Source organism: Perca flavescens, chromosome 23 (assembly GCF_004354835.1).
Source record: "Perca flavescens isolate YP-PL-M2 chromosome 23, PFLA_1.0, whole genome shotgun sequence".
Lineage (NCBI taxonomy): Eukaryota > Metazoa > Chordata > Actinopteri > Perciformes > Percidae > Perca > Perca flavescens.
The window spans coordinates 12,233,237-12,257,334 of record NC_041353.1 but is presented as its reverse complement, the minus strand read 5'-3'; the positions used below and the strand labels follow the sequence as shown (position 1 = coordinate 12,257,334).

The 24,098-nt window shown below is 40.2% G+C and overlaps 1 protein-coding gene and 1 long non-coding RNA gene across 5 annotated transcripts in view; one reads left to right on the top strand and one right to left on the bottom strand.

The window, feature by feature from the left end:
- LOC114550267 (uncharacterized) overlaps positions 1-23,589 on the top strand; it is a 106,771-nt gene extending 83,182 nt beyond the window's left edge. The window contains exons 4-7 of one of the 4 annotated variants that reach the window (XR_003691664.1): positions 10,731-11,005; positions 12,183-12,651; positions 14,171-14,288; positions 23,399-23,589. This is a non-coding gene — a long non-coding RNA (uncharacterized LOC114550267). Of the gene's footprint in view, positions 1-10,730; positions 11,006-12,182; positions 12,652-14,170; positions 14,720-23,398 lie in introns of those variants that run through there. The other 3 variants (XR_003691665.1, XR_003691666.1, XR_003691663.1) reach the window with 3 other exon arrangements.
- The window catches only part of plxna4 (plexin A4), a 256,842-nt gene continuing 241,545 nt past the window's right edge, over positions 8,802-24,098 (bottom strand). The window contains exons 30-32 of the mRNA XM_028570912.1: positions 19,857-20,069; positions 13,564-13,714; positions 8,802-12,632 (exon numbers count right to left, since the gene is read on the bottom strand). Of these exons, the coding sequence (XP_028426713.1) occupies positions 12,537-12,632; positions 13,564-13,714; positions 19,857-20,069 (460 nt within the window). The 3' untranslated portion in view covers positions 8,802-12,536. The remainder of the gene's footprint in view (positions 12,633-13,563; positions 13,715-19,856; positions 20,070-24,098) is intronic.

Below are 24,098 nucleotides of genomic sequence, written 5' to 3'. Positions count from 1 at the left end.
GACACTTGGCAGCCCTCCCTCCTCTCCCTACCTCTCTTTCTGACTCTCCTTCCACCATGCCTCTTTCTATATCTCACCCATTACCCCCAGTTCACTGGTTGGTATATGGAGGGTGACACTGGGCCAATTCAATCTCTTGTCCCCGTCAGCTACTCAGCCTGCTGGAGTGCCGCAGCCTCCGGTCTATGGGCATACCCCTTCCTACATTTCATACCTTCCCTGCCCTCCTTTGCTACACAGAACTTTCTATTTCCTCATCTGTCACTCCTGTGTTCTATTTACTTGTCTTTTTTAGTTTACCTCTGACCTTTTAAAGTCCTATGTGTTTCAGGGAAGGTGTTTCAAGATGGCCTTGTTTTACTGGGGTAGTGATATGCTATTGTGCAGGTGTACCAATTGAAAAAGTTAATGTTGCAAAAAGTCAGATGAAGATGAAGAAGCCGCCACTTAAACAATCTGAAAATGTGTCCATTAAAGGGGTGATCGAATGATTGTATAGGGCAGGGCTCGACATTAAGGCTTGTCCGCATGTCCGGGACAAGTGGATTTTTTGTAGGACAAGTGGAAGAGAAATTTACTTGCCCCACTGGACAAGTTAAAACTCAAACAAATCAAAATGCCACTCATTTCGTCAATGTTACAGAATTGAAACAAATACATATTTTACCCCACAATCCCGGGCAGCGGGTCGGCGGGCCGCTAACGTTTGACCCAGCCCGCTGTTCAGCGCATTCTCCGAAAGCGAAGCAGCATGAAAGCACGGCGAGCTAGCCGGTGTTAGCTTGCTAACTCCACCTTAACGTTACCTCCTCGCCACATTGTTCACAGAAAACAAGCTGAAAACAGAAGTCACTCGTGGCGATAGCAATGTGCTTTGTGTGGATGAAGCATTATATACGTTATTATGTGCCACTCATTCCGTTTATGTTACAGATTTTACTTTACCGATTTGAAACAAATACATTAACTAACGTTAGACCCAGCAGCAGCGGGAGAGCGGACCGCTGACGTTAGACCCAGCCCACTGTTCAGCTCCTTCTCTGTAAGCGATACAGCATAAAAGCACCGCGGAACCAGCAAGCTAGGCAGCCGGTGTTAGTTAGCTAACGTTAGCATGCTAACTACGCTTTAACGTTACCCCGTCCCCACATCGTTCACAGAAAACGAGCCGAATAAAGCTGTCACTCGTGGCGATAGAAGTGTGCTTTGTGCGGCTGAAGCATGAAGTTAATTTGACTCTTGACGGCTGGCTCTCTGCCTCGTAACGTTACTAGCTGCTCCGCTACTCGTTTGTAGCGGATTAAATATCAGGTAATAATCAACTGTAAAGTAGCTACACCTTTTTAAAGGATCCCTTGGTAAGTGAAATTGTAGAAAGAAAAACAAAAAACACGTTGACACCAACATTTAGTGGCAAAATCCATGGTTATGTCTACAAAATTATTTTAGATATAGTATAAGTTCAAGTCACCACTACCTCTGGTCAAAATATTGAATTAGTATCTCAATATATTGACTCAGTATCTCAGAATATAAACAAAGAATATCAAAGTAATGAGAAACTATAAAATATTGACTTAATCTCAATATATTGGCTTAGTATCGTAATATATTGACTTAGTAACTCAACATATTGGTTCACTATCTCAATATATTGACTTAGTAACTCAGAATATTGACTAAGAATCTCAAAGCAATGAGAACATTCAAAATATTGACTTACAATCTCAATATATTGACTCAATATCTCAAAATATCTCAATTGACATAGTAACTTAGAATATTGACTAGGAATCTGAAAGTAATGAGAAACTTTAAAATAGTCACTTAGAATCTCAATATATTAACTTCTGCAAACCGGCGTGCAAAGTATAACTTTGTATTATGAGTCTGGGGATCCTTTTTTCTTGTTGAAGGGGAAATCTATTCTTGGGACACATTTGTTTCTATTGTTTAAACTGAATTGTATTAATGTTGATAGTGTTTGGATGCTTTCAATGCTTTCTTAAAATTCTGCATTAGCAAAACATAAAAAAAATTATAAAATGATTAATCTTTACCCGGACAAGTGACTTTTGTTCATGGACAAGTGAAACGTAAATGTACTTGTCCGAAGGACAAGTGCCTCAAAAAGTTAATGTCAAGCCCTGGTATAGGGTATTTCACACTGTTCCTTAAGGTCTCCTAATAGGGTATTTAACATTGATTTGGCTGAAAATGTCCCGGTTGCTATTATATGAGCCCTTATGCATCCCTGTGTTTTGGTCCTATTTGGAACGAGAGCTTTTCTTCCAAATATGGTATGCTCATGAATATTCAGATGAGCTGCGCACTGATTGGTTGAGGAACCACATACACATACATTGGAGACGAGACAGCAGGTCTCATATTTCAGACACTGCAACGTTATACATTGTTTGTCTGCTATTTCGTTATTAAATTCACTTCTGAGACTTTTTTATGCGAGAAATCAACTATATAAAGCTCAAATATGGGCCGTTTTACAAAAATTTATGGCGGGCTGGGCACAGAGCTAGATGGATCTCCGTCACGGCCGGCAGCCGGCGCTCCATACCCGTGCAAAGTCACCATTTCTGGGTTACTGGACTATCAAATGTCGAGGCACTGACGGAGGTCCAGGGCCTGCAGCTCTCTGCTCTCTTTCCCCTCTTCCTGTAAATGGCTGGTGTGTGTGAGTGAGAGCGCGGTCAGCGAGCTTGTTACGCCCGCAATCTCTTACCACAGGTTCCAGTTAATCTTATAATGGATATGTTTTGAGTTATATAAACAAACGATCGGGGAAATAAACGCCTCTTGTCCGCGAGTGAGCTAGATGGAGCTCTTATCAATGAGAGCTAGCTTGCCTCCTCTTAACGAGACATCTGAAATTCACAAAAATGCATTAAATTGAAATCAACATTTGATAGTCCAGTAACCCAGAAATGGGGACTTTGCACGGGTATAGAGCGCGGGCTGCCGGCCGTGACGGAGATCCATCTAGCTCACAGAGCCGGGGTCTGTGCAATTAGCCATACATTTTCGTAAAACTGCACATATTTGACCTCTACATAGTTAATTTCTCGCATAAAAAAGTATCAGAAGTGAATTTAGTAATTAAATAGCAGACGAACAATGTATACAATTTCTGAGCTCTGCGTGACCTAGATTCAGAAGACTGAGCTGACCTCAGGTTGATGGTATGTAAATGTTGGGGCGTGACAAAGACTAGGAGTTGAGGAGTGGACATCAACTTTTAGCTTTGTTGAGATTTGCCCGTTTTCAGCAGCAGTTTCAAATTGTGAGATTTGCAGAGGAAAGAGGTGTCAAAGAGATTTTGAGGTTCTGTGTATTTACCCTCCAAACTGTCGTTTTTCAACTATGACAAGGTAAAATCGGTTTTGCATTTTATCACCCCTTTAAAATGTGTTTGACTGCCTTTGATGTATCATATTGAATAATGCAGATTGTAGAATAAAATAAACCAGTTACTGTATGTGTTTACTGCAGAACTATAGCTAAGCGTTGTAGCTTGATACAGTGGGGGAAATAAGTATTTGACCCCTTGCTGATTTTGCAGGTTTTCCCACTTACAAAGAATGCAAAAATCTACAATTTTAATCATATGTACATTCTAACAGTGAAAGACAGAATCCCAAAGAAAATTCCAGAAAATTACATCATATGAATTTATTAAAATTGATAACCATCTGATGAGGAAAAACAAGTATTTGACCCCCTGGACAAACAGCATGTTAATATTTTGTAGAAAAGCCATTATTGGCCAGCACAGATGTCAAACGGTTTTTATAGTTGGTGACAAGGTTTGTGCACATTTCGGCAGGGATGTTGGCCCACTCCTAGGGCTGGGCGATATATCGATATTAAAAATATATCGATATATTTTTAAATGAGATATGGAATTAGACCATATCGCATATATCGATATAGTTCAAATGTGATCCTTGCTCCCATAGATATATACACAGATGTCGCCTTGAGGTTCTAAACATACGTCAAAACCGCCGCCATCTTGGAACAGAGGTCCGAAGCATTCAGATCAACGCTAAAGATGCCGGACTTTTGTACTGCTTAATTATGTTCGATAGAGGAAATGAAAAGAACAAACAGCAATGAATAACATTTAACAGGTGACAATGTGTTTTATGATTATGTATGCCGCCTTCGACCAGCAACCTGAGCTCCGGGCGGCAGCGGGAGGCGGAGAGCTCCGTGGCCGGGCGCAGCGTCTCTTCCCCGGGAAAAACACAGCTTTGCCTCGCTGCTGCGCGGTCCCCGCTGATCCAGATCGGACCAGCCAAAGACAGAGTGGTGATCGGTAGGATCTTACACGTAGTCCAGGACGACCTGTATGTCGATATCGGCGGAAAGTTCCACTAAGTTTGCCGGGCGGCAGGCGGACGGAGAGAAGCTACAGAGGGGCAGCAGAGACCGTCTGCGGCTGCAGGATCTGGAGCTCAGTGCCCGTTAAAATTACATGTAACGCATAAATACATACAGAAATAAATAGTGGAGGAATGAGCCTGGACATTTCAGTCTGTTTTAAACTTCACCTTGAAGCAGAAACTCTTAGTTCAGAAGGGTGAAGTTTCCGTTTGGACTCAGATCTGTGAACCGATCATAATAAATATTCTTTGTATTAACACATTAATTAGTTTCTTTGTTTTGTAGTCGATAGTTCATCTTTTAGTTTACTTAAGTGGAAGCAGTATCAAGTGGAAGAATGGGACTATAAACCTAGGCTTACAGGCATGAGGCATTACATTTTGAACAAAGTAGATTATATTAATATCAAAAGCTTAATTGACCTTTGGAACGAATCACAAATATGGAGCTTTGATTTCAAAAAAGGTACTCCTGTTATACAGTATTTAGGTTTACATTTTATTGTTATTTGAACAGCTGAGCATTTAATCATGAACCAGGTGAAGAAACCGGTTTATTATTTATTTGATTTTGCAACTGTTTCTATGAAACTACTTGTGACATGTCATATTTGATTTTGGCTTTGACTGAACATTTGCTCTCACTTTGCGGAAAAAAATATCGGGATATATATCGTATATCGATATTCAGCCAAAATATATCGGGATATGACTTTTGGTCCATATCGCCCAGCCCTACCCACTCCTCCCTGCAGACAGCCTCCAAATCATTCAGGTTCCGAGGTTGTCGCCTGGCAACTCGAATTTTAAGCTCCCTCCAAAGATTTTCAATCGGATTCAGGTCTGGAGACTGGCTAGGCCACTCCAGAACCTTGATGTGCTTCTTCTTCAGCCACTCTTTTGTTGCTTTGGCGGTGTGCTTAGGGTCGTTGTCGTGCTGAAACACCCATCCTCGACCCATCTTCAGCTCTCTCACTGAGGGAAGGAGATGTCGGTCCAGAATTCCACGATACATGGCCCCATCCATCCTCCCCTCAATACGATGGAGTTGTCCCGTCCCCTTGGCTGAAAAGCACCCCCAAAGCATGATGTTGCCACCACCATGCTTGACGGTGGGGATGGTGTTCTTTGGGTTGTACTCGGTGTTCTTTGCCCTCCAAACACGACGAGTGGAGTTCAGGCCAAAAAGTTCTATTTTGGTCTCATCTGACCACATCACCTTCTTCCAGGCCTCTTCTGAGTCGTCCAGGTGGTGAATGGCGAACTTCCTGCGGGCCTGTACATGTTTCTTCTTGAGCAGGGGGACCTTGCGTGCGCTGCAGGATTTCAATCCATGACGGGCGTAGTGTGTTACCAACCGTTTCTTTTTGTAACTGTGGTCCCAGCTGCCTTCAGTTGATTCATCAGTTCCCCCCTTGTGGTTTTGGGATGATTCCTCACCGTTCGCATGATCAGGGACACCCCACGAGGCAAGATCTTGTGTGGAGGCCCAGACCGAGGGAGGTTGGCGGTGGTGTGGTGCTTCTTCCATTTCCTGATAACTGCACCGACAGTTGATCTTTTCTCTCCAAGTTGCTTTCCGATTCTCTTGTAGCCCATCCCAGCCTTGTGCAGATCAACAATCTTGTCCCTGATGTCCGTAGAAAGCTCTTTGGTCTTGCCCATGGTGGTGATGTTGGATGCTGGTTGTTTGGGTGTTGACAGGTGTCTTTTATACAGGTAACGAGGTGAGGCAGGTGTATTTGATGTAGATAATTGGTTCGGATTGGGGCTGTGTCTTAAAGAAAGACTAACTGGCTTGTAGGAGCCAGAATACTTGCTGTTTGTCCAGGGGGTCAAATACTTGTTTTTCCTCATCAGATGGTTATCAATTTTAATAAATTCATATGATGTGATTTTCTGGAATTTTCTTTGGGATTCTGTCTTTCACTGTTAGAATGTACATATGATTACAATTGTAGATTTTTGCATTCTTTGTAAGTGGGCAAACCTGCAAAATCAGCAAGGGGTCAAATACTTATTTCCCCCACTGTATGTGCTTAGAGGCAGGGATTTTACTTTTGATTTCCTGAATGGCTTCAGGACGGATAGATTGACTTCAAGAGGAAGAAATGTATGGGTTCAACTAATCTTTACCAATGCTACTGTTTCCTAATTATTTTGGTAGCAGATTTTTGCTTTCCCTGCATTATAATGAGCAGCGTTGCATCATGTCAGGAAACACCTCTCATTAAAACAGAGAAGCTTTTGTAACCTGCCTCTTGCCAATATAAATAAGATCCATGGATTTACCCCATGGTGCATATTTTACTGTAACTCAGATTAGGAGTTAAGCAGCATTTGCATCTCTTGGAGTCGTAATAGGCTGATTCAGAGCCAAACACAATGAAAGGTCCAGGCCCAGTGAGCCAGTCTTACTCATTAATTGATAATCCATCAGCCAGTTTCTAACTGCCAAATCCAACTTGGAAGATGGAATGGAGAAGTTGTCGAAGTTGGGAAGATGTATGTAAATTTACATCTGTATGATGTACATTCAGCCCTGCTTTCCTCATTAAGAAAAGGAGAAGAGTTGGATGGAACTTTTTAAACAACTTATGCTCGAAAAATAGGCTAGCTGCCCACCTACTCGCATAACACATGGCTACTGTTACTATCAGCTGCTTCTAATAGACCAACACAGTCTTCTAATGTTAAGTTGATTGTAGCTGATTTGTGGGACCAGCTTTGTTTATTCTAGTCCCAACTTGCAGGGATGTTTGTTTTTGTCCTGCCCAGAATGATATGGCTTTGTTATTAGGGAGGGAAGCCGCTTTTCTAAGCCAAAATCATCCACTCTGATGACAATGGTTTTGACTGAATTGGATGTCATCACTGTGCGTTAGACTTCTGACTCATTGAACTAATCCTATTCAGAATCCAACTATTCAGTGTGTGTGCACTTGGACTCGGACCATGACTGCCCTCCTCCCCAGTGGCAACATGGAAAATAAGGCCATATACTTTAAATTAATTGGATAAAACAATAATTTGATCAATGTGAATGCTTAAAGTGTGAAATGATTTTGGCCATTATGCATTTTTCTAAAAATCTGAGGGTTTTCTTTTCATGGGAGAGGTCTTGTCCTGCTATTACAGTAATTATTGTAATTATTACAGTGTTATTGTGCATCCTGACATGAATACAGTTGACAGCACAATGATCATAACAGCTGTTTGTAGGGCTGTGCAATTAATCGAAATGTAATCGTGATTATGATTTCGGCTCCCAATGATCACAAAAACAGAATAATCGAGAAAAACAATTATTTAGCTCATTACGTTTTGCAAGTAAACTCTTATTTTGTCTTGTGTTCGGAATGAAAAAATAAAGTTTAAATAGGAAAAGTATTAAGGCAAAGTTCACAGTTGTGTTTTTTTTTTTTTTTTTTTTTTTTTTTTTACTGTTGATTTATTTAACTTTTTCTACTAAGTTCAATCATTGCAACATCTTTCCAGAAGTCAACGAGTAATCGTGTTGAATTATCATGATTTCAATATTGACCGAAATAATCGTGATTATGTTTTTTTCCATAATCGAGCAGCCCTAGCGGTTTGTAATGCATCTTTGTGCATCTATTCTTTGTTGCTCTGTCTGGCACCAGAAAGTGTGAGACCTGCATGGCCTCAACATCCCTGAACACCAAGTTTGGCTGACGTAGCACTTGCCACTAGGATGGAAAGGAAAATTAGAGCCATTTGGCGAGACACAGTCTCTATGTGCAAGTGCATTCCAAGAATTCAGAGCTATTATCCTGTTTTATTTGTCAGTGGCTGTTGCTTTGAGTTTTATGTAATGATTCTTATAAACGTTTGTTAGCCATAAAATATGGCCACACCATTTAGTTTAAAGCCCTTGTAATTCCTGGTACACCATCACAGGTGTTTTCAGACTTTACGTGATCTTGGGACTGTGTCTCCAAGTCTCCCATGTTGGTGATGTTGCACCTGTAACAACTTACTCTTTTTTTATTTATTTTTTTCATGTTTCTGATCAGAATTTCCTTTTTTCGGCATAGCTCTAACCACAGTTTGCCTGTGAAGGGGTCTTGGAGGTTGACTGAATCTTTAAATATTTATCATCAGTGTGCATCTTGCAGGAGGCTGTTTCACAGCAGAGTAAGGGGCATGTCAAAGTCTAAATCTGCCTCATAGTACTTTAAGATTCAGACCATAGTATTTACAGTATATCTTTTTCAATTTAAACTTTGATTGCCAATGACAGTATAATTCAAATATAGCTGTTGTCAATTAGACTCCAACAAGACTACAGTCTGCAAATTGAAACAAAGAGCAAATGTTTGGTTTCATAATAAAGTTTATTCTATATTACAAATAGTATTTTGTTCTTGACTGCAAAATAGGAATGCATTATATTTACATACACAGGTATACAATTAATTATAACAAAGTTAGAGAAGCTCGCCTTATATCCCCCAGGATTCATTTTTATCTCGATAAGATACTCTTTATCTTTCAAATATGGTCTAGTAAAAGTATTTTCTAGCATGTTTCTGTAACACCTGCTATAACACTGAGCTAGGAGGACATTTTAAGTTCCTACAAAACGTTTAAAGGTGGAAACTTTATCTGTGGTCTTGGCAACACAAGGTGGCTTCTAGCAGACAACATTTGTTACAGGGGAAGGGACAGGGCATGGAGAAATGAAAGACAGGATGTTACACTGGGGGGTAGATTCACAATGACAGTCCAGGATGTCACCTTGTGTTATTTATTAACACACGGCTGTGAGGGAAAACTTTGGGTATCTAGACAGAGTATACATTGGCTACAGAAATGAGAGGGGTTCTTTGAAATTATGTGGTTTCAGTAGTACATTTCTTACATAATTAATGCCAGCTTTGCATGAATTAATCAAGGCCCTCAATCAATCCGTATTCACCTAATTTTCCAATAACGGACATGGATAGGTTTGATATGTTTACTACATAACATGTCCAGCAAAGGCCTTGTGAATGTACCCCACCAAGTTGAAACAATGGACATCCATCATACTGTATAGCTGCAGACAGTAATAAATGGACAATGACTTGGATATCTCACACACATTGGACACAAGGGCTAAGAAAGAAACAGTCACTTGCCAACCTCAGTCTTAAACATAAGTCTACTATCAAGCCTAATATGCCTCTCTTATTAGAAAGTTGTGTTTATCTGTATGATAAATCACATGTATACATAGTTTCTTCCAGGTGTTTTTCAAGAAAATTGAAATTATTTTGTGACACATATATTGGCAAACATATGCAGTCTGTTGTTACTTTTTATGAAATGAACCTTTGTCGAACCACATCTGTTTGCTTTCATAAGTGTCCATCTTTAGTTATTCGAAAACAGCTTCATAACTCAAAATGTTTCTTTTCTGTTCTGGGCTCAACTGGTAGAGAAAACTAAATGTAAGCAATTATAATGATGAAATAATCAATGTAATGCAGTAGACAACTATCAAAACATGATGTAATAGCAGCAAAGACCGAGCAAGACTCAACATGCATCGTCTGTGTACCAAAACTAAAAGACACAGCTGTCACAATACACCGTAATGGAGGACACAGTAAACAGGACAAGACATTTTAAACAGGGTTCATGTTGTCTGTAAGATCCATCATTTTAAAATGAACAGTTGGCTCGTAAATGACTTTAAAATTCCCAAGTAGTATTAGAAGTATATAAATATCATTGAGCAAGGCAGTTCCTTTTCATACCATCCAAATAGGTCAACATGCAAGGGTATATAATATCTGTTTTATTTAGCATCTAACACTTCACAAAAACCATGGGCATGAAGTTCTGCAGTAGGGGTTGAACTGGATAAAGGTTCCACCTTAAACGAAAGTTATAGTTTTTATTACATGAACAATCCACTTTTTCCATCCTGATTCTTCCAAGCAAAAGAAAGATAAAAGAACACATCCACATCATCATTGCAAGGCTTAATTTTCTTATTTTTCACTTTTTTTTAAATAAGTTTCTTAAATTGTTAACGTTTTACATGCGCTTAAAAAGCCAATAAAGGACCCAAGGTGGACCTAGGGCGGTCTTCACACATTCACATCACCACATGGGGCACGTTGTCAAGGCAAAAGAAAGGGCAGAGGTCAAATGTAGGGCGCCTCCATCATCTCTCTTTTAATCGCTCTCTCCAACAAGTCGTATCTACTTTTAATGTCTATCATTTTCCTGTTTATCCTGCCGTGATGCTCACTTCTTGTTCTGTTCCTGATCTGCTTTATCAGAGTTTCTCTTTTTTTTTTTTTTTTTTTTGAGGCTTGGAGAAGGCCGCCCCCTGCCGCCACTGAGGACAACTACACTAATACAGACAAGAGCGCCTCAACAGTTACACACTCAAGAGTTAGGGTTTTGTCGTATGCAACTAGCTACCATCTCCAACGCTTGTGCAAAACAGAAAAGAAAACTGCTAAGTCAGGAGCTGGACACAAGGGTGAACGGTGTGCCGAGAGCTGGAGACACCCTGGACGATGGAAAGAGGAAGGAGGATCGGATCACCTCGCCCACAGAGCCTCTCACCTCGACACACTGAGGTCAGAAAAATCACACAGGTTTCTTAAAGTTCAAGTCACAATAATTTTTTTGTCCTAGAAGTAATTGTCTTTTACAGTCCTTTTTTGTCAGTTCCTCAGTGGCACTTTACAAATGCATTTTTTGACCATTTTGAAAATTTCAAGCTCCTTTGGTTTTTGGCTGACCAACTAAGTCCATCTTGTTTGATTTTTCCACACAAAAGTCTTTCAATAAGAACATCCTGGGAAAGAAGTGCTACTCTCACAACAGGACCCCTTTCGGGAGCAGTCCGTCATCTCTGGCTACACTGTATTGAATCATTCTTCTCTTTTTAAATGTTCAAGCAGTTTCTTACCCAGTACATTTTCAGTCAGCTTTTTTTTTCAGGCAGCCAGGATCTTGTGCAGCTGCTGATTGTGTGTGTATCTGTGCGTCTGTGTGTGCTTTGATAGACCATCGCGGTGGCGACACAAGATTGGAAGTGGCAAGAGCCAGACAAAGACTGCTCCTGGTGTTTGGATAAGCAGTCAGAACACTGTCTTCCAGAGTTGGTTGTGTGCTTCTTACAGAGGATCCAACTTGGGTCGGGGCCTCCAGAGTTTTGTCTACTAGTTTAATTTTGCAGTAGCTACATAAGCCAGATGGAAGCAGAAATCATGAGCGTTTTTCTTTGTAAATGTATGCTGGGCAGGGAAAAATGTGCGAATGTTGCAAACGGGTATAGATTGGGGATGCTCTGGTTTATAAAGTAGTGTCAGTCACGTTTCAATAAAGGAAAAGTTCAGAGAAGCACTAAACCTTCCCTACCCCCATCAGTCTTTTCTTAAATACAACTCCAGCTACATTGAAAGAACACAAGAACGTTCTAGGTTTGCCTGGACTCGCCCCAAATTTCGCAGATATGTATGCTTCGCTTGTAGGTCAGTGTAAACTTGGCAAACCATCCTTGCATTAATTTTCTTCAGAGGTGTTCATTTGGCTTGCAGTCATAATTTTTGAAGTTTCCTCTTAATCTTGTACATTTAATATAGAACTACAATAAACTGGACTCTAGAGATGGTTTTATTTTAACTATCCTATTTTTGAAAAAAAGTTGTCAACAAAATGGACACCCACGATTGTGGTTTTTAAAGAATTACCTATCAGTGTAAATTCTTGAAGGCAACATAAAAATGTTTTTCCCCTCATTTCTTCCAGCAGGGGGACTGAAGTATGCCAATATGGCCAGCTTTCAAGCATCGCCCCTTGAAGCTCTCCCTGTGGTGAAGCTGAGGGATCCCCCGCATTGCACTGTGGGAAATGCCGACTTCAGCTCCGAACCACCCTTCAGATATCTTCAGGTAAACTAGTCTATGCAGCAGAGTGGATGAGGAAAACAAAATATTTCTTGGGGAATAGAGAAAGCAGAAAAAAGGTCAAGGAAGAAGTCATCATCTTTGAAAGGCGAAGGGAGGAAATCACATGATGAAAAAGATGGGGACAGGTCTTCACTCAGGCACGGCTCGGTTTCTGATGGGGTCTTTTCCCAGTGCGCCCTGGGAAGTGCGGTCCTCAGCTCTCCAGACTCATGAAGGCCACCACCTGCTCCAGCTTGAAGGCCAGCCTCTGTTTCCGGGCTGCATCGTCCTGCTCCAGTGAACACACAATCTGCCAGCAGGACAGTGAGGTAAACACAGACACACAAAGACATTACTAAAATTACTCAACATGACAAAACTGCAATCAGTACTTTCAAATCTGGTATATCGTGATAGCCAATCCTACAAAATGCTCCAATGTGTTTCTGTATTTTCTTTCTTAAATATTACTGTTGACAATATTTATTCTAGTAAATGCAATATCCTGATGACATATCACTGCTGAGTGTAGAAAACTGCAAACTCTAAAAACCGTTAAAGGAATCCTCCACTGAAAAGCTAAATCTTTTGAACATCAAATATTGTACTAACCCTTTCATGAGTGTATTTCCATCGAGATTGGAGAACAAGTCCCACTAACAAAATTGTCCTCTTATACTGTAGTCTGGCCACAACAATACAAATGAGGAAAGTAAGCTGATGAAGATGCAATCATTAAGTAATAAGCTTTATCAGCAGCAGCTAATGCTTGATGTATTTTTGCCCTGGGGTTTGCCTCTCATGCTGCTTACAGGCTGACCATTTGATTGGTGGAGCATGTTGGCCCTGACACAGCCGGAGAGGATCATTTGAGACACTACTCAGGACAGAAAAACCACATCAACCTCCTCTGCATGGTTAATAGTGGGAACAAATAATCACATATCTATCAATGAAACCAAATGCGATTGTAAGTAGAGTCAGTGCATTATCAATACAGCAAATTACATAGTATTTTTTATTATTTGGTTACTCTACCATTATTATGTAAAGCACAATAACCATATTCATTAGTATGTGCTATTTGCTAGATTGATATAAATGTAGTTTATATAAGACCAATTTTCAGTGGAATATTCCTTTAACTTCCTACCAAAAATCTCTAACCTCAGTGGGTCGAAATTGTACTAAATCTTAGATAATAATGGCACAGATGTGTTGTAAGTGTTAGTATTACATACCTCCTCAGTGTATTTGCCCACATAGGAGTAAATCTCACTTAGAGAGCTCATGGAGTTGAACTCGTTCATGTGCATCCTGGACTGTTCTGCTAAGTAGGCATTCATGTCCTGGTCGCTGATCGCTTGCATCTTACTAATGTCGGAGTAGTACCTATTAAATGAGACAGGGCAGAATAAAACAAAGCATAAACATTTGGACTGTGTTTTCTTCTGAGAACATTGTTAAAGGAAACTGTTAATGATTTGGGAACCAAATACACCCAGTGCTGTGTTTTAATGTAGATAGTGCTGCTGTTTTCCTTGGAGCTCATTACTCCTTGCAGTGATTTACTGCAGTTCTTCAAAGTTATGTACTATAAGATAAAAGATAATATAAAGATATAATACATGTAGCACAGAGGCAACAAGTGTGTTGCATAGTTACATGACTGAAATGGAGTCATAGTAGAAACTGACAGGCCTAGATTTCAACCTTGAACACCACAACAGAACACATACACACGCAATGCATTAAGGTAAGGGTAATCAGTCACTGTCAGCAGCAGCTGTGTTACCCCTATCAACTATGTTAATTAAAGCTGGTTATTTACATATTAAATTCCTGTAGCTGCAGCCGCTCGAGGACAGGCCTGGTCTTTGGCTGGATAATTCTGGGCATGTGTGAAGGAGAGATGGATTTGCCAGGAAGCAAGTCTTTAGAGCAAACTGAGCAAAGGAAAAGGCAGGTGGGTGATGCTCATAGCCTTTGCAAAGAGGTCACGCGCACATCAACACCTGTTCAGTGCTGGAGGGCAGTTGTAGGAGCTCCTAACAGGGGATTGTTGGTGTGTTTGTTTTAGGAAAAAATGTTCATGAACAAAACTAAAATCCCATGCTTTAAAAAAGTGTTGTGAGCTTAGTTCCAATAACAATCCAATATTAGCCCAAGACTTGGACTGTTCTCTATAGTCCTAAAGATAATGACCTTTGCAGCATTTTTTCAACAAGCTGGATGTCAGTTGTCTCTTATGTGTCTTACAGGATGAATTTGTTTAGTTTGTGTAGACAGCTGAACTGTGTTTCACATGCTAAACTGCAAACTTTTTCCAAGTCTTTTTTCTTGTGACTTAAGTATGAATAAGTATAGACAAGGTGTTGGTCGGATGCAAACCTTTAATTCTGTGACTAATTTGTGAAAGCATCCCTCTAGAACTACTGTTTTAAGATGCAGTACATACACATAGTCCTACAATGTTCATCAAGTGTTCCACTGTGTGCTTTTAGAGATTAATAATGTTAAACTCAGGGTGTCCGTGGGATTTTAAAAGCATCAAAAGTTGATGAATCAATTTTAAAAAGTATTAAAAAGTCAAGTCAAAAGTTTTCCAAGGTATTACATTTTGTAGTTTGTTTTCAACTTGTACATTTGTCCAAAGAGGTTGTATACTAAAGTTTGCATAAATTCAATCATTGCGTAGGCGCATAGTGGGATTCTGTGTAGTTTATTTATGGAATCCTGATAGATTTGACGTTATCTGAAAAGACAATTGTTAGCATGCCCACTGACTGACTGCTGCTTGATAACCTCATGCTATCGTTACTTTACACCTGGGTGTTAAACTACCTAGCCAATGGCGAAGTTTTCGGACAAATGGTTGGAGGTCAAGTAGCTTTAACCATGGCTGAGGCCCATCTCTTGAAATAAGCGTGAAGCATAACATTACTGCTCTGTGTGTCCGAAGACGATAAGTGTAGCCTCGCTGGGGATCAATGCTGTCCGGTCCCACATGCTAAGTGTTAGCCACAAAGCTGCTATGGGACGCTCACAGCAGGGACCAGATGCATAAAACTCTGTGTACACACAAAGGTAGAAATATGCGTACGCATTATTTTCATCAGATTTATAAAGATGCATGTACAGTACACCTGGTTCTGTTTTACATATCTTAATCATTATGGCATTGCAGCCGGGTGCATGTGCATGAGCTTTGTTTTGAGGTAGCTATGAATGGATATAGACATTTTTTTATTTCTGACATACTATACTATGATATTTTATTGTCCATCTGTCTCCTCAGATTCTGTAGAATTTTTACTGCTGTAGCAGTAAGACCATCCTCACCAACTGCATCACGTTAGGGAGGTGAAAACTGGCCAACGAATCATTGGTTCTCCACTTCCTGCCATTGGTGCTGTCCAATGCAAGTGGTCATACTATACAGTACTATCAAATTTTATGATGTTTTTATTTTTTTTTTTATAACTTTTTCTGACTTCTGTTATGGCACATTATACTATGACTTTTTTTTAAGGACATACCATAACATTTTTATAGCATTTTTTGTGAAATACTATGGCAAAAGTGTAAACCACCGTGACAGTGGTTTCTCAATCATCATAATTAACGTCATTCAGATTATTAGCGTTCATATTGAAAAATAATGGCTAAAATGTAAATTAAAACTGAATCACTCAAATAATTTAAAGTGCTCATATTATGCTCATTATCATAACGTACATCATAATTGTATTTAGAGGATGTACCTGAATAGGTTTATGTGGTTTAATTTTCAAAAAACACCATCTTTTTGTTGTACTGCACATTGCTGCAGCTCCTCTTTTCACCATGTGTGTTGAGCTCTCTGTTTTAGCTACAGAGTGAGGCATCTCACTTCTGTTTCATCTTTGTTGGGAGTCGCACATGTGCAGTAAGTACTGCTAGCTAGTCAGTTGCAGAGTATGACGCCGTGAAGTAAAGGCTGGACTACAATAGAGCTGTTTGGAGCAGTTTGTGAACAGTTTTCTCTGGAAGATGGTAAGTCCCTTTGGGGTGGACTTGAGCTTTTTCACTTTGTAAACCTATAACGTGCACAAAAAGATATATAACACAATAAAGGAAAGGGAAAAAGCTAAAAAGCATAATATGAGCATTTTAAAATTAAGATTAAAGATTAAGGTCTTAAAAGGTATTATATTTAATTTAAGGATTCCTGCATATACCCTGTTCTTCCACAATACCCTAATATTTTTCAGACAGAAATTTACAAAAAGCTGCTGTCAAATAAATATCCTTTGAATACAAGGGGCCTATAGTACATCTTAGATCTTTATTTCATAGTTGCCTTAGTGCAAATCTGCACGAAAGATCTATAAAATCCATAAAATGTTAGCTTTGGAAATGCACTGATCCATATGCAAATACTCTTGTAAACAAATAATGTTATGACAGCTGTGATGTATTTGTCATTGTCTGGAGACCATCAATTCCCACATCAAATTCAAGGCAAGTGTCAATATCTCACTAGCTGGCTTCACTTCACAGCCCCAAATTAATAACATGAACATACTGTAGCAAGTCAAAATCTCTGTGGGATATCATGGCTCTGCCCAATTGCACTGCCCCCAAACCCTATATACAGTGGGGGAAATAAGTATTTGACCCCTTGCTGATTTTGCAGGTTTGCCCACTTACAAAGAATGCAAAAATCTACAATTTTAATCATATGTACATTCTAACAGTGAAAGACAGAATCCCAAAGAAAATTCCAGAAAATCACATCATATGAATTTATTAAAATTGATAACCATCTGATGAGGAAAAACAAGTATTTGACCCCCTGGACAAACAGCAAGTATTCTGGTTCCTACAAGCCAGTTAGTCTTTCTTTAAGACACAGCCCCAATCCGAACCAATTATCTACATCAAATACACCTGCCTCACCTCGTTACCTGTATAAAAGACACCTGTCAACACCCAAACAACCAGCCTCCAACATCACCACCATGGGCAAGACCAAAGAGCTTTCTACGGACATCAGGGACAAGATTGTTGATCTGCACAAGGCTGGGATGGGCTACAAGAGAATCGGAAAGCAACTTGGAGAGAAAAGATCAACTGTCGGTGCAGTTATCAGGAAATGGAAGAAGCACCACACCTCCGCCAACCTCCCTCGGTCTGGGCCTCCACACAAGATCTTGCCTCGTGGGGTGTCCCCGATCATGCGAACGGTGAAGAATCATCCCAAAACCACAAGGGGGGAACTGATGAATCAACTGAAGGCAGCTGGGACCACAGTTACAAAAGAAACGGTTGGTAACACACTACGCCGTCATGGATTGAAATCCTGCAGCGCACGCAAGGTCCCCCTGCTCAAGAAGAAACATGTACAGGCCCGCATGAAGTTCGCCATTCACCACCTGGACAACTCAGAAGAGGCCTGGAAGAAGGTGATGTGGTCAGATGAGACCAAAATAGAACTTTTTGGCCTCAACTCAACTCGTTGTGTTTGGAGGGCAAAGAACACCGAGTACAACCCAAAGAACACCATCCCCACCGTCAAGCATGGTGGTGGCAACATCATGCTTTGGGGTTGCTTTTCAGCCAAGGGGACGGGACAACTCCATCGTATTGAGGGGAGGATGGACGGGGCCATGTATCATGGAATTCTGGACCGACATCTCCTTCCCTCAGTGAGAGAGCTGAAGATGGGTCGAGGATGGGTGTTTCAGCACGACAACGACCCTAAGCACACCGCCAAAGCAACAAAAGAGTGGCTGAAGAAGAAGCACATCAAGGTTCTGGAGTGGCCTAGCCAGTCTCCAGACCTGAATCCGATTGAAAATCTTTGGAGGGAGCTTAAAATTCGAGTTGCCAGGCGACAACCTCGGAACCTGAATGATTTGGAGGCTGTCTGCAGGGAGGAGTGGGCCAACATCCCTGCCGAAATGTGCACAAACCTTGTCACCAACTATAAAAACCGTTTGACATCTGTTCTGGCCAATAATGGCTTTTCTACAAAATATTAACATGCGGTTTGTCCAGGGGGTCAAATACTTGTTTTTCCTCATCAGATGGTTATCAATTTTAATAAATTCATATGATGTGATTTTCTGGAATTTTCTTTGGGATTCTGTCTTTCACTGTTAGAATGTACATATGATTAAAATTGTAGATTTTTGCATTCTTTGTAAGTGGGCAAACCTGCAAAATCAGCAAGGGGTCAAATACTTATTTCCCCCACTGTATATATATATATATATATATATATATAAAAACCTAAAACTGCTGAATATGCATACAGTTTTTGACTTATGTTTATCAGCATTTCTGACTACAACAAAGTAAAAACTCAAAGTTTAAATTAGTTCTGTCTCTACAGAGAAGCACTGAAGAAGCATCAGCAGAGATTTCCTTCCTGAGACACAGGTTTCCATTAGCCTACTCTCTAGGTAAGAATGTCTTTTCTTTAAGCTGCAGCATAAAGGAGAGTGAGGAGGAGGACATCTCTTCCTCTACAGTGTTAACTTCCCTTTGCAGCCTTCTTTCATAGCTGCGGAATTCTGCCTTTAGAATCCACTTCCTGTCATGACCCTTACTTTGGCATGGTTGGACAGCAGAGTGAAGCAGCATCAGATCAACCCTTAGTCGGTCACTACTATATGACGGAGGCTTTTCCAACTGAATACAAAAATAATAAAATCTGTGTATTACTAGGGCACCTGGGTAGCTCACCTGGTATAGCGTGTGTCCATATATAGAGGTTTACTCCTCAATGCAGCGGCCGCGGGTTCAACTCCGACCTGTGGCCCTTTGCTGCATGTAATTTCCCCTCTCTCTCCTTTCATGTCTTCAGCTGTCCTATAAAAATAAAGGCCTAAAAAGCCCCAATACAGGCTTACATTTCTGCTTGGGCAGCTCCCTACAGTAGCTATATTCTCTGTCCACACTGATTGTTTTTGCATTTGCATACCTTCTTACATTATCCAAACATATCCATGCATTTACTCACACTTATTTGTGTTTTTGGGAGACCAGTGACACTAACACACACAGGACTAATGGGTACAGTCCTGAGCCTGAAGCTCCCCATTTGGTTCCACCCATTCAAGCAGCGCACATATATTCTTGTCCCAAGGTTTGCCTTGTGACGAAGCTACCAACACAAATACTCTGAACTGCTTCACACTACCCCATCTTTTATTCAGGACCTCTCCGCCTCCACTACTGACAAATAAATTTAATAAAACTCTCATTTTAACACATTACCAGCTTCTACTTCTATTCTCAAACCCCTCTTTTTTTCCCACACACTGACTCCTCTGTACTTTAGATCTCATGCCCTGGGCGTTCCCATCCATTCCCACTGTGTTGTAATTTGGATTGTATTTCATGGCCCATAGATCACAGAGCTACAGTCACAATGTGTGTGTGTTGGAATGAAACATGGCTAATGCAGGTTTTCTGATGTTTTCACTCTCACACACACACTTGCGCTCTTCATCCATTTAGTGTTGTACATTTATCAACAGCTCACCTCTCCACCCAGCTCTTGTAGCTGGGAATGTCCTTGGCATAAAGCAGCTTGTTGGAGGGTGAGTCCTTCCCAAGGCGGTGTTCTGAGGTGGAGCAGGAGTCCATGAAGGTCTGGGCCACCACAGACAGACAGGCATCTGTGATGCTGCTCTTATGTATGTCGAACACAAACTGGGGGTTCTTGATCACATTTACCCAGAAACGCAGAGGTAGGCTGCAGGGAGGAGGAAAAAAAGAGAACAAAGTACTTTTATTTTTCATCACTGTTTAATAATGGTATGTAGGTGTGCTGCAGCCAATCCTGCAGTCCATTCAAATGTTGTGGGGTGTTACCATAACTGAACTTCTAACAGAATGTCATCTGTTAAAAAATGTCAATGGGCTCATGAGACTAAATTACTTATGTCATTTTATGCATGTTGTCATTAAAATGACTTTTGCATTGATTGTTCAGTGACAGAATGCTCAAATAGCCATGCAAAAACAAAGAGTGTAAAATAAAACAACAGTCTGTGTCTGGTTGAACTGCTCTGAGATTAAGGGCCCTATTTTGCACCCAGCGCAGTGTAGCGCAAGGCCCGACGCAAGTGCCTTTGCTAGTTTAAGACTGACGCTGTTGTCAATTTCCCGTCCAGCGCCCACGTCGTTTAAATAGCAAATGCACCTGCGCCCATCTTTGCACCCATGGGCGTGCTGGTCTTACAGGCAGATGTGTTCAGGTGAATTCTTGGCGTATGGCTATTTTGAGGCATCGGGAATTGATCGTGCCATTGACCAACAAAAACCTGTCCAAAAAAAGTGAAAAATAGTCATAAAAAAGTGATAAAAGGTCATAGTATAGTATGTTGAAAAAAGTAATAAAAAAGTCACAGTATAGTATGTTGAAAAAAGTGATAAGAAGTCGTAGTATAGTCAATAGCGCAGCATTTCATTGTTTTTTTAACCGCAAATTAGTAAAATGCGCCTAGGCTTATGCACAGCACGCACACACTATGCTTGTTACACACACACACACACACACACAGGTAAGGGCAGCAGCACACAAACATGCAAAAGATTACAAATAAAAATATTACGGTGCAAATTCGCCATCATAATAGCAATGCGCCAAGATACAAACGCGCCTGGGTTTTCAAGGGAATGGGAGATGACACTCTGGTTGGTTTATTGCATTTTACGCCCAAAATACACCTATGAATTAATGAAGACACTAAGTACAACCCTTTTGAACCATGCGCCCAGCGCACGGACCCTTTTTTCTGCCGTAAACTAGCAAAAGTGGATTTGGACACACTCTAAACGCACCTGCGCCATGCGCTTCACACTGTGAGCTTAGCTCATTAAAATAGGGCCCTAAGTCCGTAAATGCCATTTTTATATTTGCTACAGCCTGTCAGGCAATAGACATGAACATATTATGCGCCAGAAGGGGGACGAGGATTCATTCACTTTGCAAAGCTAGTACACAGGCCCTGCTGTTGCTGATGTGCTCTATTTGATGTGTGTGCTCAATTCAATAAAGCCTTTATCTTTAAAACCAGGTGGTGGCTGGCTCTCATTTTTTTCCAACAGTGTCCAGGGGTCCTCGCTGGGGGCCGCATAGTGACACAGTTCATATTGCTTTGTTTGTGCAAGTGGGTTCTATTTTGTGCCTGTCTAGAATAATAAAAATATACAAGTCTGTTTATTTGCTAGGCTTATTTCTGCCAAAATGAATAGATATAGGGCCATCTCTATCTGTGTGTTGCAGTAAAAGGGCTCAGGTGGTATTAAGAAAGTGTTATTTGGATCTCTATATCTTTACTGTTCTCTGGTTTATATGCATTTTAGCTGATGTGGCAAAACTCAAACAGGAATGACATTGCAGTCTAACCTGCATAGAAGTTTCTCAGTGTGGCACAATATCAAAGGATGAGGGGGAACAACAAAATGCAATCATTTAAATACCACCGGTGCTCCCCTACCATTCCACTAAGCATTTATCCTAGCACAGCCACCCACAAAGCCATTTATATGTACAATCTAACAAAGGAGGATTTGGACTCAGAGGAAGGAAAAAAACTCTGCATTATGACTTCAAAATGAATATAAGCAAATAATCTAGTGGGATTAGATGCATGGATCAAAGGGATATTAACACCACTGCTGTGGTGCCTTGATTGTTGACAATCTGCCCTACTGCCCTTTGCTTTGAGGTATGTGCTGTTTCAATGCGGCAGTGGACACTAAAATGATGAGGTTCCCCACATGATTTTGTGCATTCAAAATAATCACCATAATAACATCTACATATTATCTATATGAAAATAGAAAATAGACAAAGCACAGAATTTTTCAGCAGTTAACTCACGCTGAGCAGTTTTAAGAATGTTCAGTCCTTTTGGTTAGGGATTAGGTTGAACATCAGCTGCCAAGATCAAGGGCATCTCTTATTTTAGAGGAATTAACACTGGCCGAGTCAGAAGAAGCCCTTTCATTAAAAGACTTTTTTCCCCCCCCTGCCTATCAATTTAGGACAACAAAGTGCTGTAAATAAAAAAAAATTAAAATTAAAAAAAAATAAAATAAATTAAAACTGATTTAAGTAAAGTGTTTACCCACTACTTTAATAGGAAGTATTAGATACTAGAAAATGCATTTCCTGCAGAAAATTTTTGTGAATGCTGAAAAGCTAAATTGCTAAACTGAATTGCCAGCATAATTGCACAAGAAGAAGGTGAAGTGAGAATAGTTGGAAAAGTGGGAATGGTTTTAATTAGTATGAATTTCATTGGAATGTTGAATAATACCAATAATGTATCAAACAAAAGTGGAACATTCTAAGTTTTGTCCTAAAAAAGCCAAATAATGGCAATATTGTATGAAAGTTTTTGTAAAAGCTGATGCTATTCTAAATTGCCGGCTTTAATTTGGATGAATAAGTAACATGGGTTGGTGAAATGGGTGGGTCAAATCAGGAAATCTCAATCAGCTGTGTGAAACATTTTAAAAAAGTACGTAAAGAATTTACAATGAATGAAATATGTGGAACATTTTTAGGCTTGAATTAAGTAGGAATCCATAAATAAGACTTGATTAAATGTGGGAAGCAGCTGAAGCAGTATGAAAAGTCATAGTATACTGTAGTATGTCATAAAAAGTCATAGTATAGTATGTCAAAAAAAGTGTTAAAAAGTCATAGTATAGTATATCAAAAAAAGTTATAGTATAGTATGTCAAAAAAAGTGATTAAAAGTCATAGTATAGTATGTCGAAAAAAAGTGATAAAAACGTATAGAATATCTGATAGGCCTGCTGCTAGGTAGCTCTCTGTCTCTCCCCTCCCCCTTCCCTCTGTCCATCTCTAATTGCAGGAGTAGAGTCTGGTTTCCAGCTGCAGCTCATTTACCACAATCACCTCTGCTTCATATACCCGGTCAACCTTCCATTCTGTGTCAGATCATAGTCAAGACGACCACGTTCAGTCTAGCGCATGACCCAGCTTGTTACCTGTTTGCTCATTGTATTTTGCCTGTCCTGATCCGTTTTTTCCTTGTGCTTCAGTTTCTACTGGAACCTGACTCCTGCTGCTGCTTCACTCCTGCCATCCACCAGATCTGCTCTCTATCTGAACCTCACTTTAGACTGCTCACTGGATATTCTGACAGAACCACTTCTGCTCGGAACCCTAGACCCGTTGGCCTCTCAGGAAACCTGGACTTGTTTTCCCTTTCTGGAAACACGGACTAACATAAGTACTTAGAAATAAACCTGTTAAACTTTAACTCTGGCTCTGTGTCTCTGTCTGCATTTGGGTTCAACTCCAGTTTCACTCGTAACAATGTTGAATAAAGTAATAAAATAGTCCTAGTATGTCAAAGAAATGTGATTAAAAAGTAATACTATAGTATGTCGAAAAAAAGTGATAAAAACGTGAATAGAATGTTGAAAAAATTCATAGTATAGTATGTCAAATAAAGTCACAGTATAGTAGGTCGAAAGAAGTCATAGTATAGTATGTTGAAAGAAAGTGATTAAAAAGTCATAGTATACTGTAGTAGGTTCAAAGAAGTCATAGTATAGTATGTTGAGTAAAGTAAATAAAATAGTCATAGTATAGTATGTCATAAAAAGTCATAATATAGAATGTTGAAAAAAGCAACCCTCCTCCTCTTCGACCTCCGGTCTCGTCAACCAGGCACCCGCAGTCCCCTTTCCGGCAGACAGCTCCTTCGGTCGGTCTTCGGGTTCCTTCTCCACCATC